General features: G+C 39.1%; 1 protein-coding gene across 1 annotated transcript; it reads right to left on the bottom strand.

Annotated features, from left to right (window-relative positions):
• Positions 1 to 487: 487 nt before the first annotated feature.
• LOC131688947 (uncharacterized) lies at positions 488 to 25,755 on the bottom strand. The gene is made up of 5 exons (XM_058973594.1): positions 25,062 to 25,755; positions 9,263 to 9,613; positions 8,898 to 9,203; positions 8,240 to 8,845; positions 488 to 2,157 (listed from the first exon to the last, which is right to left on the bottom strand). Exons 1-5 carry the CDS (start codon positions 25,137 to 25,139, stop codon positions 1,345 to 1,347), a joined length of 2,154 nt encoding a protein of 717 aa, XP_058829577.1. The 5' UTR covers positions 25,140 to 25,755; the 3' UTR covers positions 488 to 1,344.
• Between the last annotated feature and the right edge of the window lie 530 nt (positions 25,756 to 26,285).

The following is a 26,285-nucleotide window of genomic DNA, read 5'->3' as shown; positions in this document are numbered from 1 at the left end:
TCCTGATGGGATGAAGAATCGACTCAGGGGTGGGATTTTAAAAATTCATTATTTTTCTTGGCAGTCTAATATGTAGTCACATATTTTGTAGAAAAATCTGGGGTTCAGTACGATCGACAGACATGCATCAGCGCACGTGGTCCAAAGCGATTTTAATTCAAGAACTTCTCCGCAAAGTAGGAATCCAAAATGCTGAGATTTTCGTCAAAATCGGAACACATTAATACGATCTCTGGAACATAGGGGTGCCCGCTTTAGAAAAAAAACTGGCTTTTAATATGGCCCTTTCTCGCTCAAAATTTGCGTAAATTTTTATTTGACACCTTGACTGACGCTGTGATCGGCGATAGACAAAATTCCAACATCGCAAAAATAACTGTCACTGCTTGTGTCACCGTAATATTCAGTTACCTGAATTGAAAAGTTGAAATGAAAATAAAATCTCAATAGACTGGGATATTCTCTTTTTCTTTTAAATGCGGTATGCTCTACGTATAATTTTATTATTACAAATGTACATTTATTTGGGGTCTTTTTTCTTCTCTCCTGCTGGATTGTAAGCCTCTCTTGGAAACTGCAAATATTTTATCGCACAAAAAACCTTCTCTTGACTCCTTGAATCTGACCTTATGTTCTGTTGTGTTTATATTCATTTGAATAAATTTGCATTGCAGCATATAGTTTATGCTAAAAAGGTGTTTAAGATTTTGATTACCACTCTAGAGTTGATTTTACTTCCAATACGCTACACATACAGAAAAATTACTTTCTAAACCTAATAGATTCGAAGTTCGGGATTCGTTCAGTACATACGATAAATCATTTTTAAGTAACATCCTACTTATGCTAGAACTGTATAAACTTGATGGTTCCGTTAAGTATTTGGCTTTTGAATTGATTATGAATAAATTTTTTGGATATTTTGTTTATATTCCTAGGACGACAGTATTAACGTATTAATTTCCACACTAAACATTATGTATGAGTCCTAGACGAAAAACGAACCAAAAACTTAAGGTTATTAAAGTTTACTGCTTTCGCCAGACAAAAACGTTAAATGTTCTGCTGTAATAAGAAACTGACAAGAACATATATGTTTGGAACGAGTTAGCCATCGGAAAACGCCTCTAGCATTCTAAAAAGCACCTGGTTTTACTAGAAAAGCTCTAGAAAGAGAACTGCGGAGAGAAAACGTTTGCCCCGGCATCGTATGGCAATACGTCCAATGCTATAAGGATAGGTATTTGTCCGGCGTGTTTGATCCGAATTTAGACGATCCAAAATGGAGTCTCCGCAGTTGTCTTTCTAGAGTATGTCTAGATTTTACTAACTATGCAAAGCAGTTTATAGTCGAGCGATTTCAGTTAGATTTGCTATTTGCTTTTTGCCACCGGTACCACTCCCACCCAGACTCGAGTAGTATCCTGATTTATCGTGAAGAATTTCCATGGTACTAGCGCCGCTACCACCTCCGGCACTAGCTGTTGTTGATGGTCCATCCAAACACTCGCACGATAAGCTTGAATCTGATACGTTGTAAGCGCCCAGAAGATTTTCCGTTGATTTAGTGGTAATGGTGGTCGTCGTTGTTGTTGTTTCCTGTAGGAACTGAGTCGGCGGTGGAGCGTAGTTTTCTACATCCACGAAGGCCGAATAACGTTCGTAACCATTCTTTTTCGGAATTGAATTCCGATGCTGAATGGTGATGGTCGTCTGTGTACGGGTCTGAGCGGGGACATTAGTTTTGCCCATTTCTAGATAACCGTAGCCATATCCATATCCGCCGTACCCTTTCATTGCGAGGTTATCCCACGATTTGGGCTTATGAACTGGTGGTCCGGCGTACATGGCAATTGGCTGGATCTGTCCGGTGTGTGGATTGACGTACTTTTGCACGTAGTAATGGTGCTGATGTGTGTGCGGTCGGCTTGGACCTGCGGAACTCGTCGGCGGAGGCTTCTTATGGGATGAGCCGGCCGAGGCCGAGGTTGATTCACTGTGTGGTTCCCAGTAGAGTGTATCGGTGCTAATGGAAGTACTGTAGGAAGCTGGCGAGTTTTCAGCCGCCGGATTGAATTCGCTGGAGGTGCATGAATGAAGGCTACAATGACTGGTTAAACTAGCATTTAGGTCGTACACTTTGGCGTGATGGTGCTCCTAGAGAACGGATGTGGAATGGAAAAAGGGAGAGAAATCAGGGAATGGCGCAATAGATGGTTTGATGATACTGTGCTATCAAAATAATCTATCTTTTATGAACGATTGTTCATACTAATGACTGATAATTCATAGATTACAGGATCATAATTTTCTGCTTTGCATAAATGACCGGCAAACGTTCGTAGAACCGCTTTATCGAGCCTATTAAATATTCGACAAGTTGATATAATATGGCGCACGTATATTTTCGACGAATTGTCGTTTTGAAATAACATCAGCTTTTATGCAGTTGCATATACTCAATACACAATTTTCTTCAGGCAGCTTTGAAAGCGAGAAATAGATCAATTGATGAACTGGTTGAAATGAAAACCACTTCAAATTACACCATACTCTCGGCTATAAAGGTAGATTACCCGATAACGTAAGAAATGACTGCTGCAAGCTCGATTAGGTTTTATGATCAAGCAAACATTGAATAAGCTTTAAACTAAATCATTTGGACCGAACCCGTTACCCGTCACGGTAGAACAATGAAGATATCTTTTGCAATTATTGCCAACGACTTGTACATATTCTATTTCTAACCACCAAAGATAACGGTAACGATACATAGCGTGTTTTCTGCTTCTGTTTCGACCCAGCTGGTCGTTGACTTTAATTTTTTTTCAATGCTACCAAGTTTTTGTGAAATGGAATACATTCTGAAGATGAAAAGGCAGCTTAGGCTTGCGGGAGTCGCGTACCTTCAGTACCTTCACCATGCAGTATTAATATCATTCAACACGTTAGCCCAAATGAGTATCTTGTTTCGCAGAACAACTTAAAACACGGGGTGACGACGTTGGAGTATATAGAAAATGACTATATAGAGGTGAGGCTAAATGACCTATCGCCTCGTACCCCTCCTGAGCCTATTGCAAAATGCATATCGCTATACCGAGAAGTAGAATCCGTTACACCTGTTAATAGAAGAAACTTCTTCCGAGTAATCCCAATGGCGTTTTTTGTAGTGAGAATACAGGTCGAAAGACTTCACCATGAAAACTCAAAACTCACGGAGCTACAATTAAACACACTACACTATGAACCCATGAGGGGTAAACTCCTACGTGCAACTACTATAAGCAGACAGTACATTATGGACAAACATTGCGCGGAAGATGCAGAGGAGAATTCATCTCAACCGATCGCCAACTCATCTGTGGCAAACCAACCCGAAACAGAGTTTTCAATACCAATACCTGAACCACAAACGGTGGCCAATTTTGTGATAGCTGTTCATACCTTAATGACAACTGCAAAAGAAGCATCCAGCATCCTAAAATCAATTGTAAGTAAAATCGGCAAGAAGAGTAATAACAATGACGGGTTTGCACTGGTCAACTGTAAGTACAAGAAGCATAGAAGAGCATCTGATCGCGGCCACCAAGACAGCTTCAACGATGAAAACCTGAAGCAGACTTCCCATGAACATCGACAATTTTGCACCTGTGTACAATATTTCGTGCACGCGCTCAAGCTCAAAAATGCTTCGTATCGATGTACAGGTTCGCCTCGAACATCGAACTCAAGCAAACGGTGTACAAACTCTAGTTCAAACATCCGTGTACGTACACCGGGTACGTACACGAGAACAATTTGCACAAGGCAAAAAGAGTCAACGCTAGTGATGATAAGAGTGAGAAAGAGAAAACTAGTGCCTAGAACCTACGTGTACATGGGGTTCGGTGTGCAGGCGAACATGTGCACGTGTTTAGGTACAAAATAGTGTGTTTGAGTTCGTACACGGAGTGTGGGTTTAATATGAGCACAAAACCAGAGCGAACATTGTGTGCGCTGTGCATATGGGAAGGCTGACCTGAAGAGAATTACGAGGCATTTACCTAGGCTGTCTCGGCGAAATTTTAAGCGACACCATAACCAACGACCTGCATGCGGATATCGCCATCCTAGATCTCACCAAGGCCTACAACACAATGTGGTGCGAGGGAGTGCTATACTTGACTACTTCATCAAGCAGTACCTCAGTGACCGAAATTTTCAGGGTAGGCATTGAAGGAAACCAGTCAGACCTATTTTGGGAAGCAAACGGTGTCCCACAAGTGTCAGCGCTGGCTGTCACACTATTCCTAGTCAGCATGTACTACTTCTTCGCCACCTTTCCGAAAGGCATATTCATGTTTATTTACGCCGACGACGTAATTCTTGTAGCGATCGGCAAAACGACCGGTCGCACTATACTGAAGCTGCAGGCTACCGTAAATGCCTTTGGTCGGTGGGCCACTTAATAGGTTTCAGTTGCAACTCCACGTAGCCACCGGCCGGCCAGTCAAACTCGCTGGAACAGTAATACAATTCCAGAAGAAGCCAAAAATCCTTGGCGTGACAGTCGACCGGAAGATGACTTTCCTTTCGCACTTTCGACGGGTGAAAAAGGACTGCGAATGCAGAAAACGACTTGTTCGCATCATCAGCTCGGGGCACCCGAGGTGAAATGGGCGAACCACCCTCAACATCAGTCAGGCCTTCATTCACACTCATCTGTTCTGCGAACTTGAGATAACCAGTCGTAATTGGGAGGATCTAGTCGATATTCTCGCACCGCTGTATCACGGAGCCGTCAGATCAGCCTCAAACCTGCTGCCCAGCACCCACGCCTATTTTGCCTGCGATGAAACCGGCGTCCTTCCCTGCTAGTGGGCAATGGCGGTAGCCGTTCAAAGATGAGCCGCGGAATTTAATATGCTAAAAACAGACATGAACATACATACCCTGCTTTCCGATGCCTCTCTTACTTCAGTCGCACAGCTACATTGGGTCAACAACCGCTTCTGACACGACCGTGGCCCAAACTTTGGCATCAGTCTGGCTGTATGCACCAGCGAAGGCGTTCCTCCCCGTGCTGTCAGAGCCAAATTTCTCCAGATGATCGAACACAAATACTCAAATCATCTGCAAATCTACACCGACGGCTCGAATCTTAGCAAGGAGGTTGGCGCGGGTGTGAGAGGAAATGAAACGGGTTTCGCCCGTCGGTTACCTTCCGTGTGCTCAGTGCTCTCCACAGAAGCCGCCGCCATCGCCGTAGCCGCTACCGATAAACCCTCGACCTGAAGGCGCTGGAATCAGGAGAGTCCAAGTACTCCTAAGCCATTGAGCAATCCTGTGACCCGCTAACTACCATTTGCTGGGTTCCCGGGCCCAGCGGTATACATGCAAACGAGGATATTGACCCAACATCATTAGCGAATACAAGGCGAAGACCTTTGAGTACTTCATCACTCACTGGAGGAACCTTTAGGGCTACCCCCAGAAGGTAAAGGGAGACTTCGAAAGGTGGACAGACCGATGGGATGACTGGGATCACCCATGCTCAAACCATCACCCGCGTCGACACTCCAGTATGCACAACTTGCAACACAAGACCCACGGTGAAGCACTTACTCATAAACTGCCGGGAGTTCGAAAACCTGCAACGACACCACAACTTGCCCCCTCGATTCGGGGAACACTAGCAAACGACCCAGTGCACGAAGAGGCACGACTTGCTTTCTTGAAAGATGCCAATCTTCTCGAATCCATCTACGGCAGACCGCTAACGGGTTGGCATCACACTCCTACAACCACTGCTTAGCGGGCCCTCCGTCACACCCGGGCCAGGTGCGGGGAAGGTTCTCCCATGACCCTTCGACTATCACAATCTTCCAGCCCTTCCAGTCTCTTGAACTCTCAGCGGGCTCTCCATTATACATCCGAACCGGTTGCTGAGGAGGTTCTTCCGTGGCCCCTCTAAAAAACGCAAATTGGTAAACCACCCACCACCATCGTTCAGTGGGCCCATCGACACATCCAGACTGGGTGCTGAAGAGGCTCTCCCGCGGGCCTGGCTAGGCGCTTTCACCCTGGAGCGCAGCACCTCAACGACGAACCCTCTTCTTTTTAAGAGAGGGATAAGTGTTTCAGCGTAAAAAAAAATATTTCTAGAAGCGATTTTTTTTAGAAATTGGGTTGAAGCGAATTGATAGAAACTTTTGTACATTATACCTCAGACTAACAGACATAACACTCGAAAACAGTGCTTCGCCCGCTTTAACGGTCATTTCAAATATATTTGTAGTTGGGGCTGTGGCCACATTTGCAATTATGGCGCCACTGACCTATGAACAAGCATATGGGGGATAGACCACTAGTGAAAAATTGTTCCCGAACTTGAAGAGTAACCCACCAGCAAATGAGTGTTTGGGACCGTGAATAAAAGGTGGAGCTAGTGTTCTGGTAAAATTGTCGGATCGATGTTTTTTGAGGGAATTCCCTCATAGTGCTATGTCTGTTTGTCTGTGATTATACTGCATCATTTCAATAATATTCTGCAATTTTTCCATGCAGAATATTGACAAGTGATTCGATGACGAAACTTTTTGTAGAATGTTTCTGGAAAAACACTATTTGCGATGTTAACTGCCGTTCAAAAACTATTTTTCCGATTTATTTCAAACTTTGCACACACATTCCATGTAGAAATTTCCTAACCCCTACGTTGAGTTTTTGACATAATTTTTCAATTATGCGGTTTTTTACCCATAAAATGGCTGAAGTATAAGTTAACAATATTATGGAACTATTTATGACTTTCGACTACACAAATGTATTCTCATCCAAAATAAATCGTGATAAAATGTGTTTCGCTGTAATCCTTCTCCCCTGAACATGGAAGTAAGGTTTTCGGAAGGTGCCATTCAACAATTTAGTGCTGATAATGTTCAAGAAATTGGCCTAGATGAAGATACATGTTGCATAACAACTTAAAATACATGCAGTTGTGTGTATGACAACGCTAATATCAAGATCACCATGTATATGAACAATGGGAAATTTTGGTTCGGCTGTATGATCTGGCACCCGCACCCCTCATTGACAAAGTAATCGTTCAAAGATTCATGTCGTATTTCGGATTATTGTAATCCATTAGGGAAGACACATGGTGAAACTGCGCCCCAGATATTTAGAATTGTGTTTGGTAATGAGTGCACAGTGTTTTAAAACGTCGTTTTCTTGCTCAAAATTAATAGCGTTTAAACCATTAATTTTAGAAGTATAGTTAGTTCGGAGTTGTTGCCCTTATGATTGCTCATCTACAGGAGTACATCATTTAGTGATTAATTCACCTATAAGTGATATATGAAATTTATTTTCTGAACTAATTAAGATAAAGACGTTGTATCTTCGGCAAAGTTATAGCAAATGTAACTACAAAAGAAATTGCTGTAGGCATCATATATCTAGCGTTTATAGTTTGCAAGTTATGGAACATATTATATGGAAGACCCCTTAAATTTAGTATATCACTTATAGGTGAATTAATCACTAAACGACATACTCCTGTAGATGTGCAATCATAAAGGCAACAATTTCCCCGAACAAACTATACTTCTGAAGTTAACGGTTTAGACGCTATGAATTTTGAGCACGAAACCGACGTATTAAAACACTGTGGAATGGACAGATATCATACAAGTCAAAGAAAGAAAAATCTTCTGGCGTTCTAATGGTATGTGAACAGTGAGTTCGAAGCACTAAGCGCAAAACCACATCACAGATGCATATCTCGTGATGCTTAACCCTCCGGAAGTCGCGCTTATGGCCCACTGAACGAGCTGCCGCTGGTGCTCTAAGACGATTTCACTAGATTTTCAGAGCAGCGTGCACTCTGTGCACTAGCGCGACTGCCGAAAGGTTAAACATCCTCTTATTCCCTTTAGTTTCAGTGTGGTGTCATTGGTAGTGGTAGGTAGAGTATGGCACATTTTCACAGATTTCTAGCAATCGTTTCGTGGGCTCACGCATATGGCAATTACGACTCACATTACACGGCTCAATAGTGATTTCGAACGTGCCTGAAGTTTTGGGCTCATCTGAAAGAGGCCATCTTTCGTCGCGAAATTAAAAATTTGTGCTCTAACGTTTTGTTTAATTAATCAACGAATTTAAAATTTTGCAAGAGTCGCATCACACTGTAATCTACGAATGTATGAACAGATAGGATTCACTCCAGCAACAACTACGCATCAAAACTTACGTGCTTGTCTTTGCTATGGCGATACATATAATTGGGCTGCGACTGCGGTGAGATGTGTGGCTGTGACTTGGGACGAGGGATGCGATCTTTACCGCCTTCCTTGGTCTCCTTGTCGCGGTGTCTATGCTTGTGATGATGATCTTTGTGGTGTTTGGATTTACGCCGTGATGGAACGCACTGAGGATCACAGCACGGACTGGCGAGATCGTACGCATCCAAGCTTGTGTTGTCTTTGTCGGCAGTATTGTTGCTCTTATCGCCGCTCCGTAAGAAGTGGCCCATACAAGGATTGCACGAGTGTCCGTGGAGATGGCGTCGCGATGACGATTTCGTTGTTTTGGTATCGTAGTTGTGAAGACTCTTCGTTGGCGATGTGGACTTTGGCTGTTTGCTGCCGGCTGTGCCGCTACCAGGTTTAAAACCACCTAAACTAGTATTGTCAAGGGAAGAACCGCGGATTACATGCTGATGGTCTTTACACAATTTGGCCGTCGATTGAGCACAACTAGTGTTGATTGAGGCAGTAGCAGATGAGTAGTCGGCGGTGCCGCTAGCACCAGTTGCAGTTGATGGATGGATCACATATCGATAGTTGCTGTCCAGACACTGCAAAAGAGAGAGGTTTAAGCATGGAAAGGTGTTATCATTCTGCACTTACATGGTAGGCCAACATAAACTGCGCCGGCGGTGGTACAATGTACGTTTTTTGGCGAAGTAATTTTTTAACGTCCTCCGTCGAAGCAGCTGGACGACAAAATGATGAACCAGAGGCCGATTCGACATCAGTTGTGGAACCAGGGTCGATATCGTCGTTGGTGACAGTTGTTTTCTTTCGTGCTGGTAAGCTATGTGTTTTCCATTTTCCTTCTAATAGCTCTCGTTCACGTAGACAAATCCGCTCGAGATCATTCATTTTACTCTTCAGTAGTTCTTGAAGCCGAATATATTTGAGATGTAGTTCAACCTACAAGAATATTTTGAATTGGATATGCGAATTGGGGCAAAATTGTAAAACGACCTAACCTTCCTGCAGCAATCCTCAAACAGTACCACCATTCGCATTCGATTATCACAGTTTTTGATGAAGTTGACTAGCGTTTTGTGTTCGGCTTTCTCCATATCGTAGCCGTTGATCGATAAAATCACATCGCCTTCGCGCATCCCTGCCCGATATGCCGGTCCATCGTACTCGACATAGTCCACGTAGGTGATCATTTCGACCTCCTGTTCCTTTTTGTAATGGATGCCGTAGCTTTGCAACGTAAACCCATAGGAACCATTCTTCTTTTCGACGATGATCGTTCGCCGGCGACGATCCTCGTCCGGTTTGGTCGCCGGGATGCGGTCAGATTTGACCTTTTCCAGTATCTGTGACTAAAGAAAGAAATGAAGCACATTTTTAGTAACATTTAATTCAACGTCAGCATTATGTGTTAATCTTAATCTACATCAACACTTCTTTTTCTATTTCCAAATTTACGGCACGAAAGATAGAAACATTGTTCTTTAAGTATTATAGTATAAGTCGGAGCGACGATAATCAATCTAGGCAGTACACTTAAATTTGCATTAATAAAGTTATGACTAGTTGGAACGAGAGCTAGTAATGGGACCCAGATACGATTTATTTGCTTCGTTATAATACAGGCTGGAACAGCCAATTTTGGGTGCTGTCAAATTAGTCCTTCAGCTCTGCCTCCGATGCCTTCTTGTGGTGTCAGCTGGGGTACGTACTAACTTGTTAATAGGGGTTTGCCCACTACTTAGATTCTATCATTACCCGCCCAAACAGACCCTAAAATGACACGGCGGTCAAGGGACTTCTACCAAAACTGTTACATTGACTGTTTACAGACTTCGGTGTAATCTTCGCTCGTTTACTGACAGAGAATGAGAGAACCGAAGAGTGTTTGTTCTCGACGTTAGCAGCGGCTCGTCCATCCCGGAGGAGGCAACTGATGGCGAAAAGCAGTGCCTTGTAAGCTATATCCAGCTCCATCACGAGGTTGGACAACGTAGCCCTGATAATTTGACCCAACCCAGCTAAACCACCATCGACAATGGCCTGAGGCTTGTCAATCTCTTCACAACCTATCCTGCTACTGCTATCTCGTAGCGTGAAAAATTCGCGCTAAATGGTCCAGTTTAAGCAGTTCTATGAATCAACGTACCATTCAACTGAACATAGAGCGAGTGTCGGCTTAGGTTTTTGCCGAGAAATATGGCCAGAAGCTCGACGATCGGCCGGGTAGCTAGATCTCACCTGGATTCAGCGTGACATAAGACAGTCAGTACAACATCCACAAAAGTACCGTACGCGGAAATCAGTGGAATGACTGGTACGACGGGGCTAGAAACATACTTTAAAACCTACTGTATAACGTGGCAATATTAGGAGTATGCCAAAAATTGTTAAATAATTTTTGAGCGGAGAAGAATCGTGAAGACCTCGCTACTTTTGTACTACACGGAAAATAAATTGTTCCCAAAATCGTGAATAAAGTGCCATGAATTCTGGAACAACCACGTTTTTACGTTACGAAAACAGGACAATGAACAAAAATCATGGCTTTTATAATTATATTCAATTTCCCTTAAGGAACGCCCGCATAACACTTTCATTAGTGGAAATATTTGTTTTTGCGAAAGAAAAAATCAAACTGACCATCTGTTGATCACTTCTAAAATGTTAGCATGTTGGAGTAGGGAACAGCAAATATCTTTTTACCAAAGCAGCTGCTGGTCAACAGAGGGGGTGGGCGGCACCTGCCCCTCGTGCCCTTCCCTCGAGCCGCCAGTGGTTATTATTGAATAGTTAAACGAGTAAAGAAGGATCGAGTTTGATTATATTCAGAACCTGCTGCGTTATTCAACTGAATATTTGGACTCGAAAGTTATGATTCTTATCACAAATACACTGAGAAAAAACTAGGAGCGGTGATAACGTAGATAGTAAATGGATTGCCTTGTACACAGCTCACTTGGGTTTGATTCCCAACCCGCACATAGGGTTATAGTTTTTTCTTAAAAAGATTTTTCTAACCCGAAAATAGAGGCGAATGACCCTACGGTTAAAACCTCTATAATCGAAATTAAAAAATACTGAGGAACAAAAATATTTGTAGAGTTTGGATATTTTCTATTCCTGTTATGATTTTTATACATTTTCTAGCATATAATCCTAGTAAGCATTTATGGAGTAGGTAAACCGAATATGTTTAAGGCATAAAATTTTCAACGGCAAAAAAGGAGAGGCAGATAGAAAAATTACCAAATACAGATTTCCATATAGAACGTTTGTTCGGTGACAGGATCGACGGAAAGACTAAAATGCGCCAAGTGTAGTGGACATTATGAATATACCTTCTGTTAGGAAAAATAATATAAATGCTTGATCAACCAATGATGGAGTGTCTTTTGTCGCAGTTGTAGATAGTTGTAGTAATACACCTTATTTGACGTCTAGGAAAGGTTGACAAAGCTGTATTATCGTGCAACATAAGGCCAAACTATGTCGCCATTCACCTCTGATACAGAACTACTATCCCTTACCTCCCCGCGGTGCTAACCGGGGTACAGGGTACCTTATGCCTTTTTGCTTAAACTCGGGACTGGGTCGGGTTCTGTCCCCAACCGCTGTCAGTTCATTCACTTCGACAGGTTGACGGAGTGGAGATTGTCTCATGGCATTAGTGAAAAACGGCTAGGATCGGTGGTCGTATGCTGACAGGGAAGGAGGACAAAGGACGCGTGCATGGTTATTTTGGGCAGCTCTAAATTATTTCTTGGTTTTCTTTTGTAGGTTCAGTTTGTATATGTATATTATTTTTCTCTTTGGCTAGTTTTCCTTCCGTAAAAATATTTGAAAGAAGAATTTTCTCGTTATTTACCGTGACAGTTTCAGTAAAATCAGTAAGTCCAGATCAATAACGAAATTGCAACAAAAGGGCGGTAGCATGAACGTACGAAAGTATAAAGTAAAAACAACACTCTCACTATAACTAAGAAGCAAAAACTCCCGATGGCTGTTCGCAGTTCAAGTTGCGCGATTCAAATGTTCGGAAATCGATCCCGTACGACTTTCGTGCATATAGCTAAGATCATTTTGTGGTCCTACTACCCAATTTTCAAACGATTTTAGATATTAGACTAGTTCATAGTTTTAGCTATACTCCCGCAACCGGCTGTTTGGAGTTCAAATTGCTATAGTTAGGGAAAACGTAAATCACTCTCGCTGGTCGGCTTTCCAGAGTTTAAACACAAGAACAACATAACCAAACATCTTTTTGCTCTGAGTATACGCGTGTATTCGGAGACAAACCAGTCCACCGCATAAAACCTATTCATTTCGTGGTTGCATTGCCCGCTTGTGGCGTATCCTAGACCTATACCTTTCCTTCAATCCAACTCCATAATATCTATGGAAGCGTACCCTATCCTAAGTATAAGGAAACCAACACAGTTACAACGAGTTTGGACATAATACAATTTGTTCGCAACAAAATCTGGACACCTAAAACACACAGATCTCTTGAAATATTTAACCAAAAAATGAACTATTTTTCATGCCGTATGTCTGTTCTGTTTAAAAACATAATTTGTTGATATGTAAAAAGATAGCGTGCAGGCCAACCGAAAATCAGAGATATCTAATTACAATACTTCTAAAAAAGCTTGGCTAATCTGCAAAATCGGTATACAGTATTTCAATATCGTTCAAAATTCGATTGCCTACATATAAAAAACTTTTCAAAAAACAAACTAGAAACGACCAAATTGATTCGATAGTAAGATAAACATTCAGATGAAGGCCAGACCTTTTTATTCCAATTTAACTGTCACTTCAATACCAAACGAACGTGAGCGTTGTCAATCTCAAATTTTAAGCATTATTATTGAGGAAGTATTGTTTTCCAACCCATTGATATTACTAAATCTTGTGTTACAATTTAGATCCTCAAACTAAACTCGTTAAAATACCACCATTGTGAGAAACTCTAGGAAAGAAATGGAATGGTTGTGAGCAGGAGAAAATTTAGAATGAATTTAAGCTATGTTTCTTTCTAGTATACGTCATCGAAAAATCGAAAAGCTCTTGAATTGCAGTATGGTTTAGATGCTGCAAAATTTGGCCAAACATTTCGTTATATCCGGATATAACGAGAAACTAAGCAGACCAGAAGTCGCAGCGTCTTGTTTTTTTGCAAGAAACAAACTGAATAACGACAAACAAGTTCTGTGAGGCTTAAACATTGGCAGTGTTGCTTGTAGCCTGAAGCTTTGCTGCTAGTTGAATTGTTGTTCACTGAATTAAGATGACATCTCTTTGTTATTCTAGTCTATTTAGTTAAAACATGTGAAACTCTATATGAGTCGAGACAGTTCGAAGTCGGTCCTAGGCACCAGATGGAAAAACCAAACAAAACAAAACGTCGCTGTTGTGCTATCTTATGACAAGCGCCATTTAGCACATTTCGAAAAAAACGATTTTTAAAGTTTGAGATTGAATATCTTGAAAATTATAAATGGTACAAACAATTCATAGAAGACAATTGATGCTTTTATTTATTCTATTCATCTATTCTCTAAATATTACGATGATCGGCTGACTATGTTGCGAGTTTTTACTATAAATGTAAACAAAAGTCGCACTTACACGTGCCATAGGTGTGTATTGAAGACAAAAATTGTATGGCGCGTTATAATCGTGCACGGAAAATTTTCCATAGAAAAAACCTGTTTTAATCCACCTAGCGGTGCAATTGTGCCTTTCCCATTCCTCTAAACTATGTCTCGGTGGCTGGTTATGATCAACATGATTGTGGAAATGTTTATTACATTCTTAGTATACATTGCGCTTATACACAATGGTTTGCCAGCCACGAACTTGACGAGCTCTGTGTCGACGGTGAACCACTTGAAACAAAAAATTATCATAATTAGCCTAATCAACATTAGTTCGACGTTATCTGCTTGCTAACTCATTTTGTCATGGTCATGCGGGAGTGGATGTGTAAGGAGGGCGAAAATCCCACGAACGAACGACTGCCCAGCTTAATTTGCTATGCTTTGTGATATAGTGGTGGTTTAAAGATGATGGGTTTGAGAGGGCTGGATGGGGTGGTGGTCTGAGGGGTGATTTAAGGGGATTTTAAAGTGAGGGGAGTAAATAGTAGAGGGGCTGTTAACCCCTCTCCGTATACCCTCAACTACTACCGGGATTAGGGTAACGATTTTCAGAGTGATTGCATTGGTAACCTTTATATATGAGAAAGGCAAAAATGTGCCAAAATCCATAAAAGTGAATTTTCGTCAATTTTTTTTCGAGTTCGCATCAAATCTCGACGTTTTATGCACCTTAAAGACATCATCAATTATTAACTTTAATTCATATCTTTGGCTTTATTTGGTCTATAAACAATCGATAAGATGCATTTTTAAGGGAAATGAGTCAGGGAATCTAGAAAAAATAGTTATTTTTGGTTACAGTGTTGCCAAATATGCTATATTTCCAGTTTAAAACCAAAACTGCATTTTCTCACAATTTGGGTATTTTTTGTTGTAAAAATGATTATGCCATCGTATTTCTCAGATAGTTTTAGACATAAAAACATCTTATAGGGGAGCCCGGGGCTACTTGGCGGTTGGAGTAAGTTGGCGGAAACTCCTTTTCTCCGTTTCTATTAGACATAAAGCGTTACCTCTCGTTGTGTACCTCAAGTAATGTGAAACACATTATCCGATGTGTTTTTGTTGCAAAAATTTTTGTTAAGTTGAAATTGTGGCCGATGTTGTGTTTTCGAGCATACCAAATAAATTTTCTAAATGTTAAATACTTTGCGGTATTCAGGGTGATTTTCAATCTATTTCCCGAATGATTATATTTTTCGATAGCGCGTGAAAAGAACTTTCAGTATCCGTATAGATTACATCTATTCACAAACAAAAGTTATTTTTTAACTAGTTTTCAATAAAATATGCGGTTGGGGTAAGTTGGCGGTGTTGCATACGGGGCAAGTTGGCAATATTTTTACAGTGTCATCAAAAAATATTTTTATGCAATATTTTTACAAAAAAAGTCATCAAAAAATTTTATTTCTGGAATTCACTCCAAAGTAAGAAAATCTTTTTCTTGTGTATCTCGCCCAATGTAGGAGACATTTATTTCGGCCAATTGCGCGAAAAATTTCTAAAATTTGCTTTTGAATAGGGAGTAAGCGTCAAAGTTAAAATGCCGGGGTATTGAAACTGAAATATAATAGCAAATGTCAGGTTAAAATACAGTTTCCTCGAGAAGACATTCAGCACGTTCCAAAAGGACCGTTGAGGTAATTGAATCTCCACTTGTTTGCTTAGTTTTTGGCATATCCTCACATACCGCCAACTTACCCCGGGGCCGGGGTAAGTTGGCGGGTTTTCCGCATCACATATTTTTGTCTCTAAAAGAGGAGACAATACATCAAACACTTTTAAAAAATCAGAGATGTAGCCAACAGTCTGCTCTTTCATGCCGCGTGTTCTATTTTGCAAGATCTACCTACATCAAAGCGGTAAAAATTGAAAACTGAAAACACCGCCAACTAGCCCCGGTCTCCCCTACATCAAGATAACTTGAGCAAATACCCGGACACAGTCATTTGAAGCAAAAAATTTCGCGCTATATCTCAGTAACCAAGCAGAATGTCAAAATTCTAAAAATGTCACTTTATATATCTAACTCAGTTTACCCCAAAATGACGTTTGTCATAAGATAGCACAACAGCGACGAAAAGTTCTTTTTAATCAACTGTAGTTACTGCAGTGCATGCATGCATTAAGCATGCATTCATCGAAAACGTGCAATGTATCAAGACAAGAAGTCATATAGCAAGGAAACAACATCTTACTTGTTTAGCAGCGGTGCAGTTTTTGTTGTAATGGTAGAATACATACTGAATGAATATACAAAACTGTATATTATCCATAGAACTGTATGATTAAGCTATATCCAGTAAAATAAAATAATGCGGTCTAGTCGATGATTTTTTTGCCAGTAGAAGAAATTAATATCATTATGATCCGCTTAGACATTAAGGATCGTAAGCCGAATGTTGTAATTACTCATTAAAACAAGGCTAAAGATATCCCATGTTCCCATTATAAACTTCATTAATACTTTTCCGGTGGATTGTGAAAAATTTATTATCAGCCTATATATGTATATGAATGTTATAAAGCTCATTTCAATATCGAAGCAATTATATTCCACAATTGCTTTCGCTAAAACATTCAAATACAAGGCAAACCGTTTCTTTTGGACCTATTTTGGAGTGTGCCGCACTATTTCATTATTAACGGAGCCGTCAATCGAGGGAATGCGTATAAATTGGGATCGTCAACAGCTTTGCTTCGTGCCTCAGACCTACTAATATAAAAACAAAAATTGCTTGAGAAAGGTAAAATACTTCTGTTTGAGCGTAATGATAACTCGAATCAATTGCCCCAATTATCACACTACCATTTGAGATAACGCGTTGAACAAAGATGGCAGACACTCTGCTCTAATCAATGGCTTTAAATGGGTAGGGTTATAATGGAAACAGGACCAAAATAGACTCAATACCTACATAGAACTCAATCTTAGTATATCCTTAACCCTTTACGATATGTGTTCATTATCAACTTTATCCTTGTAAAAACCATATAACTTCAGTCAGCTTCATAATATTTCACCACTAATATTCCTGGATATTGCGCCACTAAGAGGGAAACGACACAGTTTGAGACAATTTTCCCCTTTTCCTATTTCTGTGCTCTCAAAAGACTGTTTACAAAACCAACGATGCTTCATATCCACCGCTATGCACATACATAACACCTCATAATATATCTCATGTTAATCATTTTGATCCTGCGGTTAAGTTGGAATCCATGCCGAGAATGGCCTGCAGCTATCACATTTTTTCTACAATTCTGCTCTTTCCAGTCCCTTTTGTAAATAAGGCAAGGATTTTAATCCGCCTAAGTACTGTTGCTTTACCACCCGCTTCACAGTTCGACAAACTTTTTTTTATATATTTGCTTGAACACGTCCGTGGTTGAAAATTGAGGTCTTGCGTCGTTAATGTTCTATTTTGTTGGAACTGAATTCTGATATAGTAGAAAATAAGAAATGCTGGGGAGAAGATTCTTCTTTTATCAAGTTTCTCAGAGTTTCTGTAATTAAAGCAAAGTCTATATATTAGAATGATTGCTTTTTCGATTCTTTCAAATATCCATTACAAACACTATAAACCTATATCACACACAAAGTCACACTTTTAGCCCGAGTGGATAGTATTAGCAATACACACATGCTTTCAATCACAAAAAATCACTCGCGTTGCGTTTGTGCAAATGAAACCGTTATACAGCGAAGATTCCGACGGGTTCATTACGTGCTCCAGGCATAGAGGAATTTCGGGAGAGATGCCGCGCTCTCTATATCACGTATTGTTTATTGCTTTGAAAGGTGGATTTTTGATGCACTTCGCTATCACACTTCTTTCACGGTTGCCAAATGAAATGAAATCTACAAAAATATACGGTAATATTATATTGTGAGTTTGTCTTTCGAAGAATTACAATGCTGGAGATGTAAAATAATTCTTATTATTAACTCACGAAAATTTTAATAATGTTTATGTGCGTCCAGTTGCATCACGAGGTGCCGAAAATTTTTCAGTACCACATTAAAATTTCGTTTTTTTTAAATCGCTCGATATTTTTTTCGGTGAATCATGTATCGGTTGAATAGCTGGGAGCTTTTAGAAGGCATTCTGATCATAAGCACGGTCATCCATAATTTCAGAGGAAAATGTCGTCGTGCGGCATCTCTCCCCTACAATTGGGATAGATGCCGCATCAAAATTGCGGATGAGATGCCGCACTCGATGGCGGATGATACGTAGCTAAAATATATTTTTTTCACCTCGGAATGTCATTAACCCTCAAAAAGGCAAGCTAAAATTGTGACTTCAATAAGCATCGCTCCTAAGACCCAATGAAATCAAAAGCCTCTTTTTTGTCGTTTTATCAGAGAGAGAATCGAAAGCCCGAAAACGCTCGATCATTCGTATTTTACATTACTAGTTCTTTAAAACTAGAAAACTTCAAGTAGCCAGGCCTCTGAGACCCATTACCTTTTTGAGGGTTAAATGATTATTTGCGTCAGGTATAGGTTCTTAATAAGGTATAACCATTTACCCTAACTAAAAATGAGATCGTTACATACAGAGCATTGCTTTACGGGTGTTTTAGGGGTAAAACTAAACCGATTTTGAATATCGGGGTATGAAAACACATCTGCGTGATTCAAGGAATTCGAATCCGAGAACAATTTGTGAATTTACTTAATAATTAACTATTTCTCAAAAATTAATACGCAAGTTTACTTCATAGACAAAACAATGTGTAAATTCACTTCAATGTAAAAATTTATCCAGAGTTCATGTATTCATCCGTTGGATTAAGCATTGCATTAAGTCGTTAGATAGTCGTTCGATGGTATATAAATGCACAGATCACCAAGTAATCCACCTAGTAGTGAGGAAATAGATTTCTAACATAATTCATATTCATATTATACTCGTAGCATAACCGAAAGCAACTGTGTTTTTGAATAACAAAATTCTAGTGAAAGTTTATCTTCTTTTGCAAGATTTATGTTATACTAATTATGGCGAAAAAATTATCAGTTACTTTATGTATAATAAAGATGTAAGCAATCAAAATTTCGCCCTTTATGCAAAAATAATGTCACAGCACTAACCATCATTTACCATTCCTCACTTGTCTACTCAGATCTATCCTGATATTTCCAAATCCATTTCTGAGATGTGTCAAACCTGAAATATTTGTTAGAATAAGAGCCTAAAGCTTTCTAAAATACATACCTTTAATTATTTTCAATTTTAATTGTTGCTTTAATTACGGTTTTTGCATTATGGTGATTTTTGTTTTGAGAATGGCAAAAATGAAACACGTTGTATCGCCTTTCTAAACAAAACAAATAATTAGATTCTGCTGTCAAAATTAGTGTTTTAGAATAGCGGTTCCACGAATATGTACGACAGTCAGAAAGTCTTACGATTTTCTGAGAAATCGAGGAGGTCCGAATTACCCCCACTGTCTTAATAGCCCCGGGTCCCCCTATTTCTACTTGAAAAAGAAAATATTTGTGGTCCTGGGAAAATTTGAAAAATTTTTGTATTATGAGAAAACTATAACCAAATACAAATTGGTATTTGCTATAGTTAATTTATGTTCAAACCCTGCTTTCCTCAGAAGATGAGAGGCTATTCCTTCAAAACGTTGTACTAAGGAGAGTCATATGACCAAAAACCGAAAACTACATCAACTCCAATTTAATTCAATTCTATACTGAGCGTTTGGAAATCCTTAGGTATTTCAATTTGGATAATGTGGTTTTTGGAAGACAAAAATGTTGAAAAGAGACAACCCATGTACACTTTTTTAAACTTTTCGTGTCTCTACTGAATTTTGAATGAAACATATGTACAAATGTGTCATTTGAAAATGGAGAACCTGATTTGGGTCGATATTATTGAAAACGCAGATTCACTGTATTGGAATGCACTTTTAGGAAACGGATCAAATTCCAAAAATACCCACAAATTATATTCGGGAAAAATGGCGCCCAAAGACCCATGAATTATCGAACTATTCTTGCATCCCAGTAAAAGGATGCTTTTAACTTATAGCGATGGTTTCGATTGCCCAAATTTGCCTTATGCAGAGAATGCTTCAATTGAAGCTTCAATGACAGAATTAGTACGGGCATTGGACAATTCAATAGACGTTTCGTTTCAGTGCTCCGTATTCTACACGTTAATTAGCGAGGATTACAATCACAGTTTTTGCATTGGACAGATAACTGATCTCACTGAATTCATGGCATACATATTACTGTGTAACTGATACTGAGTTGTACTGAAAACCACAATATACATTTTTGATGATCAATGTGACTAAAAGCTGTTAGTGTCTCAAAAGCAGTCCAGGGACACTTTCAATGGCCACTGGCTTTTCGATGAATTTAAATACTTAATATTGTAGTTTGAACCATTTCTTTGTCATGGTATTGTTTTGTGTAGGACTCATAACTCCATACCTCCAGAACGAGAATTCCGAATGATAGAATTCTCAAGTGATAAGGATGGGTGGAAAGAGATTGCATTGTAATCGACTGAATGTGTGGCTTTTGTGACATCGACAATAATATAATTGGCAACATAACCTAGATACTTGACACTTTTTTCTATATACTTCAATGAAAATGAATACTATTTACAGGTGGCCTTCTCTTAGTTCACTATTTCCACTTATGCGTTAAAATACTGGACCTGAAAATTCTATTCTGTATGAAAATGATTTTTCAGATATCTGTGACCAAAAAGACATCTTTTAATTCTAAGACAGATTCCTGATCTCTTTTTTTCCTGATGATTATTTAAGGCTCACCAATAAAGTAGAAACACCAGATAATCTTAAAACACCGTCAAGAAAAGAAGAACGAAAACGTGCTGTTTGCAATGGGATTTCCACAAACACTTCAAAATATTCTGAAACAACAGTTACTTCATTTAAATAACTTTTTTTAAATTTTATTCTATATACTAATTTTTTCCAGATTATTCATTTCATGGATTATATTCGTTGTGTTTATTTTTTTCATTTTGAATATTTGACTTTCATTTTAATGATTTGTAGGATGTAAAAATTGAGCAACTTCTCACACTGCTACATAAGCATATATCTTGATAAAAACAGATTTTTCGTGTTTCTTTACTCTAACACTTTTAAGAAAAACGGTTTTGGAACCATATATGTGCTAGAAAAATATTAGTTTTGAAAGGGTTAATTTTATCGATATTATTCATATTATTTATCTTATTAATTAATTTGTTTTATTTTATTCATATTATTTATTTCATTTATTTTAATCATTTTATTAAATTGTTTTTCCCAGTTTATATATTTTATTCAGTTTCTTCATTTTATTTATAAACCGAATTATTTAGTCAGTTCTTTTTAGTGTTGGATGACAGTTTGTTAGCTTTAACTAATTTAATTTACTCTCTTAATTTAATAACTTTTTCAATATTGTCTAATTTTCGTTTGAGCTAATTTGATTCATTTAATTAATTTGATTTATATTAATCATTCTATCCATTTTACGAAAAGCTTTTTTTTTAATTTTTTTGCTTCATAATTATTTTAAAAAAAATTTGTTATTTTTCTTTAATTTATTCAGTTTATTCGAAGTGTTATTCGTGCAGGACTCGAACCTGTGCTTATCTCACAACGAGTTGCTTGTCAATTTTGCATGTGTTATAATACTACAGTGATAAGTGTAAGAAACGTCTCATCTCGCTGATAGGTGGATTAAATCGATCTTTTGAATTTCCGGCCCCTGTGCGGCGGAGCGACGGAGTCTCCCATGTGAACTAGGCAACAGTTTTATCGGGGTGTGAAACGTTGTGGTGAGGTTCGATGGAATTATGTGCGGTCAGCCGTCGTGACAAAGGGGTTGAAGCCTTGCTTCACACTACCCGCGATGCGATACTGACAAATTCTGATTGATCCTACCAGTAATACACGTTCGCCTTAAAGTTCATGACTCCTTCGATTTTTTTCGAATGAGAAAAATCCAATATTGGAACCCTGCGCTCACTTAATGATATACGATTGAGCTAAAATAAAATTGCACAGATTCCTTTTTCGATGTTATAAGCATTTTATATTAGACTTAACGCGAAGATGGCCATTTTCATTGATATCATCCCTATAGAAGCGCCCTAGTTTTCCATACAAACTTTGATTTTAAACTGTAAAGCCCCGTTCCATTTTTTTCAATTTCTTCACCAGGGCTTTCCTGGGACCCCAAACTTTTTCCATTTTTATCGTTCAGCTCTCCAATCTTATGTTCAACAGTGCTTTTTGCGTTTCTGAGCAAATCCCTAGTTCTGCGTGTCCCGCAAGAAAAGGAGTTCTGATTAAGCTGATGAGAATACATGCAGTCGAAACTTGGTTTAAAATAGCAAGCCAGTGAAATATGCAATGCGCAATGCAATACATTGCGGAACAGCAGACAGGACTAGAGGTTTGCTCAGTGTTTTCGTTTCTTGGTCAATCCAGTGCTCTCGCTGTCACTAAATCAGTGTCGGATTCAGATGAGACAAAGTCGAAATGCAAATTCCATAACTAGTTCACTTACGACGTTTCTTGATTTTTTGCCAAAATCGATGTTCTGACTTCGACACAATTTTGCCTTTCTCGTGTACAGATAACAAACGTTTAGGTTCGATTCGAAACGTGTGTAAATACTCGCTACTGCAATTCCGAATTAATCAGACCCTGAAACACGTTTGGCAAATGTTTGTAGGTGGCGCAGTGATCGACGCAATGAAGTTGAAGTGCAGTTGTCAAACACGTGTAGCAAACAGTTGTGTAGATGGCAAAGGTGAAACACGGATTTCCAACGTTTATCGATTTGAAAGTTTACACAGGTTTTTTTAAAGAAATTTTGTTCTAGCCTAAATGTCTGTTATCCGTGGTATGGGAAATCATTTTGAAAATCGACAAATCCGGCTAAAATTGGTTTTCTGGATCTTTAACAAAGGTGTAGCTAGGCTAGGGGTGTGGTTGAAGGTATAACTCCTTTCTTTCAACACCCCCTTCCGCCTTATCGCCCTCCATACACCACCATCCCTTTTTTCACCGTGTACACTAATGTCGTTTTCGATTGAGAACCTAGAAACTAACCCAGGTTAGTTGCTTCAAACGAACGTTTTTAATGAAACTGAGTTGGGTTCTCGCCAAACAGCGGTGGTGTGAGCGAACCCGAAATATATTTCAGGTTGGAACCCAACCCGGTTTTCAGTTCAGTGGCGCATAACCTAGGTTGGAAACTGGCTTCAAACAAACGGTTTGACAGCAGTTAGGTCCGAAACTGAGTTAGTTTCTGCTTCAAGCGAAAACGACATAACATAAGTTAGGGTGGTGTGCTGGAGGTTTCCGATCCCCCTTCATTCACACCGTATATAAATTAAGCTAGCATGAAGACAACATAGAACTAATGTTGATCAAGAACACGAATATTTGTATTTTATTTTTGTTTTAAGTTCTTTAGTTTGGATAAATGAGAGAAGCACCACTAGGTAGATTAAAACAGGTACATTAAATTTGCTATTGTTGTTGCTGAATCGGATATATTTTTATGAATTTTTTCGACTCAAAAAATAAAAATCGCTAAAAATTTCTAAGATATATCCGAATCTTACAAACTACATTTCTTTATCCGACTTAATTTCGAATGTAACATTATGCGGTTTTTCCTGCGAACGAATTATTTATTTTTAACCGCTTTTTGGGTAATTGTTTACTTTAGCTACTTTTCCCCCTGTAAGTGGAAAACATGTTTTTCTTTCGTGAATATGCTAGTTTAGTGTTGCAGATTCATAAAAAAGAGACGTAAAGCGAAAATTTTTAATAATTTATTAATGAGACTAAAAATAAGTTCTACCTGCACATAGGGTTATTGTGCTCCCGAAAGTAAGGTTTTTAGCGAAGCTAGTTTAATGCGGCTACGCCGCATAGCCGAGTCCAAGGATCCGAAGCGGCGCAAAGCCGCTGAGGATCCGCTGGACGAGCCTTCCTTGTACTTGTCATCAGAAACGCAAGCAAACCTGTGATCCACTCGTTTGCCCGGTATACTCAAACATAGGGGCTATCCCTAGTTTAAGTATTGAGTATACCGAGCAAACGAGTGGATCACAGGTTTGCTTACGTTTCCGATGACGAGTACGAGGACTACGGCTATGCGGCATAGCCGCATTAAACTAGCTTCGCCAAAAACCTTACTTTCGGGAGCACAATAACCCTATGAACAAAGTTATTAGGTACAACTTACTTTAAAGCTAATTAAAGAATTATTAAAAATTTTCGCTTTCCGCCTTATTTTTATGAATCTACAACACTAAACTAGCATATTCACGAAAGAAAAACATGTTCTCCACTTACAGGGGGAAAAGTAGCTAAAGTAAACAATTACCGCTTTTTGTACTGGAGGTTGCCGATATTTTCGGGTGAGAATTTTTAAACGATTATTGTGTTGAAAAAATTCAGTACGATTTTCGCGCTTGTTGTTTATATCCGCTTTTTAAAATCTAATATATTTGAAGCGGCTCAATTATTAAAAAATGATTTAAAGTTTGAAGCAAAAACTGTGGGTCAAATTCAGCAATCAATAATCAGTGATGTGTCTTTATTCTGTTTGAATGACGAAAATCGATCTGTCAAAATAACACTGATCTCCATGAAATTAGACTAAAATTTACAGCGTCAATCTGATTTCTTACTCAAGAGTACTAAAAACAAATGATCGTCGATATTGAACCACAAATCTACTAACACTTTCAAGCAAAATGTTATTTGCAAATCATCAAACTTAGAATTTTTAAAGGCAAAAACCCGCAGTGTACTTTATTTGAAATTCAATTTAAAAAGAATGCTATAGTTATTCAGTTGAAACAGAAGATATACTGTTCGCATACAAATCATTCAATTAGCTGTCACGAAATATAGACGTGACGCGAAAAGTAAACCTGTACGAGAAGTGTTGATCACACACACGGGATTATTCTAGCATTGTTTTTAACGAGAGAGCGAGAGATGATTCACTGGTTTATCACCACCGTGTGTAGTTCTGCAGTAATAGTAATCCAGTACCATGTATCCATATACTACTGCGGTGTATAATGTAGGTACCTACGGCACTTACCGATGATAATTCCAGCTCATCATCGCTGAACAGGTTGTTCCCGGATCGATATTGGCGTTTACTTCGATCTGCATTCATTGTGAACCGATCCCAAGTGATAATCCGCAGTCTATCCGAAAACAGCAGTTTAGAATTGCGAATTTTTCGCCTGGTCTAGTGATCACGCATTCCCTACAACTCTACATATTACAAAAACTTCTTCTCCTTGTTCCAGCACAAATCGATTTTTTCTTTTGTGTGTCACATTGAGTATCTTCGTTTAGAACGATGGGAATTTGAGGACGTTTTCTTTATCACACACATATTATATACTGTTTCGTAACATGCTAATTATTGAGTTGTTATTAACCACTTGTTTGCTCGTAATGTAACACAAAAAGTCGACCACCGTGGCAAAGAATCAACTTTAAGTGGCAATGGAATCACTATGATATTCTGACGTGCAGTACTGGTTTCGAGAGCAAGCACGCTCGATAAAAAAACTCGAGATTATAACATGATTTCGTTGACGCGATTATCTGTATTATGGCCTTTGAAATTGATTTCATTTAGATCCAGCTTTCCTATGAGGATGGAACGACGGGTAAGTCTGCAGTCTACCTTCGGGCGCCATGTTTTTCACTTTTTACAGGTTGATATACGCGACACGCTACGGTTCCGATTGCGGGAACTAGACGACTCGAACAGCGTGACAGTCGCCGACACAATGGAAGAGAGTTGCCGCTATCACAAGTGCGGGTAATAAATATCTAGTGAAAAATAAAAACATGTAAACTTTTGAATCGTTTCTCGCGAGAGTCAACGTCTGCGCCTGTGCAGTATGTGACATTTGCACGTTGTTTTACCTATTAGCGAACGTTGGGGGTTGCGGTTACCGTAATTGTGTGATGGCAGAGTACACCCACATTCTTCATGCTATGTGATTTCGTTCGTTTCAGTGTCGACTGTTGCATTTGCATGCATGAATATAGAGAAACTTGACTAGATTGTCACTTGAAATTATGTGACATATGCAATGCAACAAATAAAATCACAACATAATGTGCAAAAAACATGTATGTATAAATACAGTCGTGATTTCAAAATGCTACAACGTTTGTAGAAAGAGTTACGGCTGTACCTTTGGTTAAAAAATCATATTTATTAGCCAATTTTCTCAAAAGTTGCATATGCTATACACTCAAAAAAATTTAAATGTTATGCCTATTGATTTTACACATAGAT

This window comes from Topomyia yanbarensis, chromosome 3 (assembly GCF_030247195.1).
Source record: "Topomyia yanbarensis strain Yona2022 chromosome 3, ASM3024719v1, whole genome shotgun sequence".
Classification (NCBI taxonomy): domain Eukaryota; kingdom Metazoa; phylum Arthropoda; class Insecta; order Diptera; family Culicidae; genus Topomyia; species Topomyia yanbarensis.
The sequence above is the reverse complement of the archived record's forward strand: the minus strand, read 5'-3'. Positions and strand labels throughout refer to the sequence as shown.

Coding starts and splice junctions, on each gene's coding strand:
- LOC131688947 (XM_058973594.1), bottom strand. CDS start 25,139: ATGAATGCAGATCGAAGTAAACGCCAATATCGATCCGGGAACAACCTG. Junction 9,204..9,262: donor TTGAGGATTGCTGCAGGAAG/GTTAGGTCGTTT, acceptor ATATTCTTGTAG/GTTGAACTACATCTCAAATA. Junction 8,846..8,897: donor AGTTTATGTTGGCCTACCAT/GTAAGTGCAGAA, acceptor TCTCTTTTGCAG/TGTCTGGACAGCAACTATCG.